The 10,359-nt window shown below is 31.5% G+C and overlaps 1 protein-coding gene across 1 annotated transcript; it reads left to right on the forward strand.

The window, feature by feature from the left end:
* Positions 1–2,344: 2,344 nt before the first annotated feature.
* Positions 2,345–6,941, forward strand: LOC148610100 (uncharacterized). The gene is made up of 4 exons (XM_088541684.1): positions 2,345–2,792; positions 3,193–3,380; positions 4,398–4,488; positions 6,281–6,941. The coding sequence occupies exons 1-4, from the start codon at positions 2,474–2,476 to the stop codon at positions 6,523–6,525; spliced, it is 843 nt and encodes a 280-aa protein (XP_088397810.1). The 5' UTR covers positions 2,345–2,473; the 3' UTR covers positions 6,526–6,941.
* The last annotated feature ends 3,418 nt before the right edge of the window (positions 6,942–10,359 follow it).

A 10,359-nucleotide genomic window follows, 5' to 3' on the forward strand; every position in this document is an offset into this window, starting at 1 on the left:
TGGTAGATTTCTACTCTTGTGTTGTGTTGTAATTGATCATACGAGAGACGTAGTAAATGTTATCGGAAATTATCATTGTCTGTTACTTTAATTGAAGAAAATATTTCCTTAGAAGTACAATACTATTTAAGAGTAATCAAGCTAAAGGAACAACAAAATCAAAAGCATGTAATCCAGGGACAAAACCCAGACATAGAAAACAGATATACACAACAAGGAACATAATATAACCAAAAATTATTCATACAAAGTAACAAAAGAAATTAAAGCAAATCGGACTCCACAAAAACTGGGAGAATGTTCCAGTCAGGTACACCAACAGAGTAAGCGTCCTATGCTTTTCTAGTAACACCCGCTGCGTTGCTCATATAAGTCAAGTCGAGGGTAGACAAAAGAAAACACAATAACACGTTGAACAAATCAGTTTTCATGGTGCAGATAGAGACACCGTAACGATCCACGAGTTCATGATGACGACCATTCAACTTCTGTAGAGATTACTTCAATCTTGTAGTAATTTACCTATTTAGGCGATACAAAAAGTCTGTGAAGTTACAGTAACCTCTTGCATGACATATGCGTTAATTGTGATATGAAAACTCAACACCTAGCTGGTGCTGAACATGAAAGGAAAATTGACATTACGGAATGAAAAGTCATCGCGCTTGTCGATAGTTTGGTCAATAGTTTTACCTTACCATCGATCTCTAAGTGTCAATCAAGATACGAGGCTGACTTCACAGTGTCTGTAGTATCCTTTATCTCAAATTATATGGGGTACATGCGTTGTATCGAATCCCCGAAACTAGGATTGTTTAACGATAGTATAGTCATTAGTTGGGAAAATGTGCCTAATTTTCACTCTATCTTTCGGTTTTGAAAATGTAGATTAATATTAAATTTTGGTCACCCAATTTAAATAGGTTTACAGGTTTTATTGTATCATACATTTTAACAATATTCTCTATACTATACTGGTCGATCGGGATATTACATGTATAATGACTTTCCCTGTGGTTATTACAAATTGTCGGTTTGGATTTATTTTCTTTATTTGACTTATTTACTCCTTGGTACTTGTCAATATTTCCTAATTTTCAAATATCATATGAATGTTTCACCAACAAAGTATTTGGCCCTTTAACTCATTATTTTGATAAAATAACACCCTAAAGTTTTATGTGGGGTAAAGAGATAATTTACATGCGATACACTTATAAAGTTTCTATGATTTGTTTGTCATTTTTCTTATACCAAACGTTCTGGTAGATTCCTTGTTTTGTGTTAAAATTGATGAAGAGAAACCCCGGAAAGTATATCGAAAATCAATACTCTCTGTTACCTTTATTCCAAAAAAAAAATGTTTCCTAACAACTACAATATTATGAAATACAGCAGATAGTTGGAATAAGGCGCTAATTTTCAAAGTGTCTTTCCCTTCTTAATATTTGAATTAATATTAATCATTTGTGGTCACCCAAACCAAATAGGTTTACAAGTTTAACTGCATCCTCCAACAGTATAGTATTTTCTCTATACTATATTCTACAATCTACAATACATTCTAAAACATCGAATTCTCAACATACAGTCATTGAATAATTTATCCTTAATATCAATAGTAACTTGTCAGAAACACACACACACACATACACAAACACACACAGCAATTGCTTTCTGAAAATATTGGAGGCTGTACCTTCAATTGACTGTTTCGGATGGTTTTTGTAATTACAGAATATATAACTTGACTTATCTCCATAATAAAGTTACCAGTAAAACATTTCCCTTGATATCAAAGTCCTTAAATCTTTTGTTATGAAAAAAAAATGATTGAATAAAAGTTTTTTAAATCCTTAAAATTTCAATACTGCATTAAATATTTAAGAGAAATTTAGTAAGGCAAGACAATGCTTCAAAAAAGTTTGAAAATGGATTCAAAAATATTTCATTCTGCTTAAATAACAGTCTAGACAAAGAAGGCATTGAATAAGGCAATATCTTAATAGTAATTGACACTATGTACTTGAAACTTAGATACGTCAATGGTTTTAATTAAATAACTGGTATGAAATCATTTTGCTTTGTATGCATAAGCATATACCAATTGTTATTGAAAAATTAGATTCCACGATTGAATCATCTTTTTCAATAAAATGCATTAAAATTTTAAGTGGTTTTGCCTTACTTTAAAACACTTAAAAATAGTTATCTTATTGAAGGAAAAAGATATCAATATACAGTTCAACAAAAATAATAAATGCAACACTTCCGAAAATCTATACAAAATCAGGTTCTTTTGATACAGGAATATCAAATCACTAAGGAACACAGACGACACATGTCGATTGTTTTAATGAAAGAGTAGATTAAGGATGCTTTTGTCCAATATGGAAAGAAATTTAGCATAGAAGATAATTACATTAAGCCCCTATTTTCTATTTCAAACTCATTTCACCTGATTCAGACTGTCATGAATTCAAATGTAGCAATCGTCTTTTTTTTCATCCTACTGCTTCAACACAGCAAAGCAAAATCAGTTCATAATGTGATATATGATAATAAATATGATGTTTTAATTGGCGAAAAGCTAACAGATAGTCATTTCACAATGGATGTATTCGCAACAACGTTACTAAGATGTGTAGCGTCATGTTTAGAACAAGGATGTTCCGTTGTAAGTTATTCGTTACCAAATTCACTTTGTCGGATTCATTCTCCGATACATAACACGGTGGAAACAGAGATAGATACTACTTCAAAGATGATACGGATAAAGGGAGATAATATCGGTAAGATTGTTTCTTTTCTTTAGGTATGAACTTGTAAGATATTCAGTTTATTTAATTTTAATTAATATGCAGTACTGTTGAAAGCAATATTGAACATTTGATATATATATATAAAAAAACGTAAAACGTGTACTGTTCCTCGTTTAAGACAAAAACTTTAATCAGAACGAAAACGTTTACTTTTTGCGTTTGCGTATTTGTACAGCAGTTGTCATGATCTATAAAGAAAGTATGTCAATTGTTATAGTTTGCAGCCACTATCACTAACACACTCTGAAATAACAATATCCATTCCTGGAGTGTTATAGATATTAGGGACGGATCAAGGAGAAATTATTCAAAGACAAAATGTTGAAATATTATTTAATCTGATCGTTTTTATTTTTATGATCTTAATTAGCCCTACCAAGCACACAAGAACCAGGTTCGGAAGAGGATAGTGGTGAAACATCATTTGAACATGTCGATACATCAACTGTTCGACAAAACCAACAAACCACTCAACCATCGATATGCACAGATTGTAAAAGTTTCCAAACTTCATTGTACAAATTAGTTTCAACATCATCAACTTGGGATGAAGCAGTGGTAGGAAGAAACCTAGAACAGATTTGGATCTAGTCCACAATTGGAATTCTAAGTGTTGAGCACATTTAATGTAAAGACGGATTCATTAATTATTCCCTTTTTTAGATAAAATAAAAATCAACGGAATTACAGTTTGAACATAATTCAAAAAGAAATTATCAATTGATAACCGCTTAAAAAAGAAAATAGACAAACACAACAAAGAACATGAAATAATCATAATAGCACGCATATAGAAATATAAGTAAATGAGCAACCCAGACTCTAAAAAAATCTGGGAGTATGGACTAGTTACACCGTTCGGATAAGGGATTGGTTTTGAAATGTTTCCAGTCTTATCTTGTGCAAAAAAAATGCTTTAACAGAAAAAAATTACTTAGAACTTGTCATTGTTTATCATTTTTCCAAAACAAACATATAAAAGATACTTCAGCGTTACGAAGAGTAGGAAGGCAGACGATATGAAGACTTGATATAGATATGTCATAAAGGTCAAGAGTCATTTTTGAAGCTCGTATCTTGGATTTATTTAATTACGATTTTATTTTATTCTTTTCATTTTTCATTTATTCATTGTTCATATATTCCGCACTATTCTGACTACCTATGTAAACCGATTTTGACTGATGGTATTTTATGCTACCCATTTGTGTATATATATATTTATCGCAAATAAATAACTGTAATACATGTATCAGTGGAAGATTTGGCATGCTATAAAACCTGGTTTTATCAACCTTTAATTTTGGAAATGTCTGTACCAACCCAGGACCACAGTAGAGATTTCAAACTTGCCTGGTTTTTTTACCCTGATGATTGCATTTGTTATACGGACTTTCCTTTTCATTCCTCTTAATTGCTGCCTAGATTTGATCAGTTCGGTCATTTTGTTATTACTGGTATGCCAAACTGGAACTTTAAAATTGATTAAAGTGGAAGCTAATCGTTTTGTTTTAGTTCAAAATATGAAATAACTATAACAAATTTTGTGCATAACAAATATACTTGCTATTTTAGAACCATTGTACTTCCATCGGGGGTAAGCTTGTCGAGGTTGAAACAGAAGAAGAAAACAATTTCTTGATGGTGGAGGTCTATAACATGTTAGGTATGCTTTAAATATAAATCAACAATTCTAATATTAATTTGACGTGCTTCAAAGTTCTTAGATTAGAATCGAAATAAAGTACAGAAACTCCATTTTATCATTGTTTTACCACAGGCTGGCATTTTATGTCATCATTTAACCATAAAACAATGCGTCATAAATGGCCAGCCCGCGGTTAAAAAGTAACAAAAGGAACTAAGATTCCAGCAGAAATCAAAAGAGTATTATCCAGGAACAAAGACTAGACATGGGAAACAGGCACAAACAACAAAGAACATAAAATACTTAAATATTACATACAAAGTAAGAAAAGTAAATGAGCAGCTCGGACTCCATTAAAAGCTGGAAGCACGGACCAGGCGTACCGGTAGGGTAAGCGTCCTCTGTTTTTCTAAAAACACCCGACATATTGCTCATAAAAAATCAATCCCAGGGTAGAGGAAAGGAAATTACACGTTGAACAAATTAGTTTTCATGGAGCAGACTGGCAGAATCGAATTTAATCACGGAAACTCTATTTTATCATTGTTTTACCAGGGGCTGGCTATCTATGTTGTTTTTACACACCTCACTACTTTAACAACGTCAAAATTTCTTTTTATTTATTTTTTTTTTATTATTTCCACAATTCATTGAAATACATCAAAAGAGACCTTAATTAAGATTTTTTAAGAAAAAGAAATTATATATAATATTTTGATTTTATTCTAATAATATGAAATATCATTGAAATACCACTAAAACATAATACTTTGAATATATAATTACAATAACTTTGAAAGTATTATGGTGATAAGACACGAGTGTTTGTTAACTTGATAGATTGATTTGCTTTAGAAATTATATGCAAAAATTGTCGGCAGTTTATAATCTTGGTAAGACTTGTAACGCAAACATAAAACGTTTTTGTTTCCAAAACATATAATACGATCTGGAAAAGAATCATGAATTAAATACTGAGCAAGAATCGGTTAATTTTGGAAATCGTCAAGTGCATTGTTTACAGTATATATAAAGATTAAACTTTAGTGTCCCAAAAATAGTCATTTTACAGTCAGTGCAAACACTGCATTGTGATTGGTAATTTTAACGTTTCTATATGAAGTCTTTTAATGTGTTCTGCATTACCAGATAGACCAAAAAAACCCATCTAAGCAATTATTTTTCGACACATTCAATAAATTCCTATCAAATAACATACACGTTCTTTTCCTCAATAAAATGAATTAAAATTTAGACATGATTAAGGTTCACTGAAAAAGATTTTTTTAAATTATTATAACTAATGCATGTAATTACTTCTAGTTGTCTTTCTTCTTTCGTTTACCCCGACTTGACTTTCAATGAGCAACTCGGTGGGTGTTTCTAGAAAAGAAGAGGACGCTTACCCTACCGGTGCACCTGGTCCAAGCTCCCAGTTTTTAGTGGAGTCCGAGTTGCTCATTTGCTTTTGTTACTTTGTATGTATGATTTTAGTTACTTTATGTTCTCTGTTGTGTATGTCTGTTTTCTGTGTCTGGTCTTTGTCCCTGAATTACATTCTTTTGATTACCGCTATAATCTTGGTTTCCTTCGTTACTTTTCTACGAATTCGTAATTTTTTTTGTGGTTATGTAAACCCATGTTATTGTTAAATTTAAAGATAAACTTTACTTACCCTGTCGTTACATATCGTTTTGCTTTTAGAATTTAGTTTAGTCACGGTAAATTTTATTTCCTTCTACTGCTTTTTTTTCATTCTATGTGCTTAAATTCAAATGTTATAACTGAAGTAATTTTTTTTGTTACGTAGATTCATCCAGTTATTGGCTTGGTGGATATAACTTCCACCAAGATAACGACTTAGAATGGAGAACCTCGCCGGATCAACCAATGTTATTCACAAACTGGTACACTGTGGACTTTCTCCCGTCATTGAATCAACCTGATAACCCAGCAGACGAAAGATGTTTGTTATCTTTTATGGGTTATGGATATTCTTGGGGAGACTGGAGCTGTAACGATTCGTTTCAATTTGTTTGCGAATTTCAACTGTGAACATATGCACATCTAAATGTAACGTTTAATTTTAATGGAATTATAACATCATTACAAGCTGAATAAATAGAGATATTATTTCTATATTTGATTGGGGAATTCTTGTTTTGTGAGTAGGCCATTATAATGTATTATCAAACTCCTGTCGTAAACTTAAATTATTCTTCACTTATGACTGTGTGTACTTTTTGAAGTATGAATCAATTGAAAATAGGAAAAGAACAAATTTCCTACGCATTGTGGTCACGTTACTAAACGAACCTTATGGAAGTACATTTCAGGTGAAACATACGTTAGATATTGCTTATTTTTCGCTTTGTTTTGTTTGTTTATTTATTTCTTCAACTTATAGAAAAACAATTAATGTAAATGATACTATGTTTGTTCCTAAAAATTATCTGTACATTTTGCCTTCTATCCACACGTACAAATGATATGAAAGGATTATTTAGGGGTCGTTCCAAATCATTTATAACAAATGAGTGTTACACTGTACTATGTCTTTTTTTTTTGTGGTTAGTATTGTAATTTGTCATACCAAAATCATAAGAATTACGCATTAAAACTTGACATGCAAAAAGCATAATGTGACACTAATGAAAATTTCGGTACACCTGGAAACTCTGAAAAACGTGATGCATCTAACTTATCCTTACAAACAGACCAGACATTAACGTTTTATTTTAGTAGCATCACCAAATAAGTAACAACTCGGCACACATTACATTAGATTTCGCGTAATATTTAAAATTCTCATTTGCATTTGAGATATCGATTTGTTCATTTTTTATTTGTACATTAGGAGACTGGGAAAGAAAGATATTTTCAATGCATTGTAACGTTTACTGTTTAAAAGAAAAAGAGTAAATAAGGAACCAAAAATTCGAGCGGAAATCAAACAATATCCGAAGCATAAAGATAAGTAAGAGAAAAAGACACTTACAATAAAAAACAGTACTTACCAAAATATCACGCACAAAGAAAAACGTAAACGAGCAACCCGAACTCAACAAAAAAAACTGGGAGTATGAACCATATAATATTGAGGAGCCCATTTCTGAACAAAAAGGCGGATATATATAATCTGGTAACCAAGACATGGACAACAAGAAAAAAATCATTAACAGATTTAATAAATAGATACCATATACACAAATAGAACAATGTGAATAAATGGGAAACCAAAATTCCACTTAAATGCGAGTTTTTGCATTTGCATCGGTAGAATAAACGTACTCCAATTGATTTCAATGTTCATTTTGTTAGCATAAATGCGATCTCATCATAAGACAATCATTTGATATCTAAGTTTTATTATTAGGTCTCCTTGGACATTTGTATATTACAGTTTTGGAGGCTGCCTTAAGATATATGTCATTTATTTTTGATAGGAGAATATCAGTATCATCAAATTGTCATCTTTAATTAATGGATTATGAGTAAAAATATTCTCAATGAAATCATTTTGAGTAAAGACTTTGACTTTTATTCCATTAATAATGACTCGTGTATCAGTTACATTTTGGTTTGGAGTTATCTCTCTATGTGTTATATTTCATCATATGCAATAGAACAATTTAATGTCTTAAAATATTATAAGAAGCATCATCATGTACCATGCAAGCTCAAGCTGGCGAACAATATTTATTTTTGCTATTATAAAAACTAAAGTACCCAAATGAGCCTCCGATGAATCTCCCATTTAATATTCATAATTGATATTAGTTAGAAGATGATCATATATGCATGCAAATTATATGGTTTTCATCAAGATGTTGTCGGACAATCGACATTGTAGCCAGCTGGGACTGAACATTGATTTCATGTTCTCGTTTTTGTCGTCGGTTATGATAAACAATAGGAGGCAGCTTGTCCGTGCGTCAAAATCACCATTCAGTAGAATTCCACCTATTCCTTTCACTTTCATACCTCACCATATATAACCTAAATCATCTTTTATGTAATATGGCTTAATATAACAGAATCATAAATAAGAGGTTTTCTTTAACTCAAAAAAGATTTTGTCTTATTTTTTGGCAATATTGAAAATTCAGATCTCTGCACTTCCGTAATTTTCAATATACTGCCGTTCCTTCTAAAGATCTACATAGGATTAATAATCTCGTGTTCATTTAACCAAAGAACATTAAAAAATCCAATATTGAGCTTCATGTTCATTAATTAGCAATTTTATACCAGATAACTTTTAACGTTATGTACTGATTACGACCATATTCCTACGTAGTGCCGTAGCCTAACTGATTTTCCAGTGAACATAACACAAGGAAAGTTGGCCCAAGCCCTTTCAAGACGTGCATGGTAAAAATCCTCTTTAATATAAGATCAAGATGGTTGCTCCAACAAATATGTTACACAAGTGACGACCAACCGTATAGATATACAATTGCAAATGTTTAAATAACACTATAACAATAAAGTTGAAAATGACAGCACTTTCTGTATTTCTATTACATCCTTCATTTCGTGCATTATAAAGCTAGAACATCGTTGCTTCTAGGGGATACTTTGACTGTCTTTGTGGATATAAACCAGTAAAATCCCCAAAACTCTTTCGTAACACAGTGTTAGCCAATCATTTGCGCGATATGAGTGACTTTTTGTTGTAAGATATATACTCAATACTGGTAGACCCAGTTTGCACTCATATGTGTAGTACATGACGGACTGAGGTGTTTCGTAACGTCCTTGGCTATCGTTTGGGGTCCCTCACGGACGATGTAAAGCATCAAAGCGTTTACAAGTCCCCGGGAATAGTCAAACCCGTGAATGTGGGTCATTGTGTATATAGGGAAATTAGTTGTCATGTGACCACGTTCATTCATTAAAGTCATTAACACTACTGTAGGTAAAGACTTAGAGAAACACACAATATGAAAAATTGATTCAATCGAAAAACCGTTCAATGAAATTTATGTTTGCTTTTACAACGCATCTGTTTTTTGTTTTTTGTTTTTTTTTTTTGTTTTTTTTTTGTGTTTTTTTTTTGTGTTTTTTTTTATAATTGATACACTAAGAGCATGATACAAATGTATCATATTGTACATATGATTTATATCATTTTTACATATCTGTGCCTTTGGTGTTCATTTTATAGTTTTGTTAATTTTATTTTGTCAAAAAACAAATATAGTATTGATGGTTGTTCTAGGCTCAGTTATATCTGTTTCCCATGAAGAACTTGCACCACCATCCGAATACTACGATACAATTTAGTAGATTTCGTTTTTTTTTTATTTCGTATCCATAGATACTTGGGAGGAGTTAAAAGGTTTTAATATTACTAAGCGACTCTGGTTTATATCTACGCACACAAACGTATGCAACCAACCTATCATACACAAGTGCATGTAGAAATATCTTGAATCAATGGTTTCATATGATACTTATGAATTCGTTTTCGGTACTATCAAAATAAACAATCGTTTTAAAAGATTTTTGAAACTATTAGGGAACCTCCATCGGTATAGACTTAGAGGAATCGAACATGGCAGCTTTTGTAAAAAAAAATGTTTCACTCATGAACATTTTTGTGTTCGTTTTAAGCGTTTTCAGTTCGAAATATGATAAAATTCCTACCTTTGATACATTGTCATAGTTATCATTTAAGAAAAGGCGAAAGTATACCCTATATTTGTTTAGAAAAGATCAAATATTCATGTCTACCTATCATTGGAATGAGTGCCAAATAAAGTTGAAGTGTTTTCTCTATTATTTTAAGGTCAATAACGAAACTTTTTTTTTCAATATGAATGGCATATGTACACCGATAAGAGCGTGATGATTTCATAGGAAATGATTAATCAAAACCGCATA

The sequence above is a fragment of the Perna viridis genome, chromosome 8 (assembly GCF_037379345.1).
Source record: "Perna viridis isolate PV_CMFRI_1.1 ecotype Kerala chromosome 8, ASM3737934v1, whole genome shotgun sequence".
Lineage (NCBI taxonomy): Eukaryota > Metazoa > Mollusca > Bivalvia > Mytilida > Mytilidae > Perna > Perna viridis.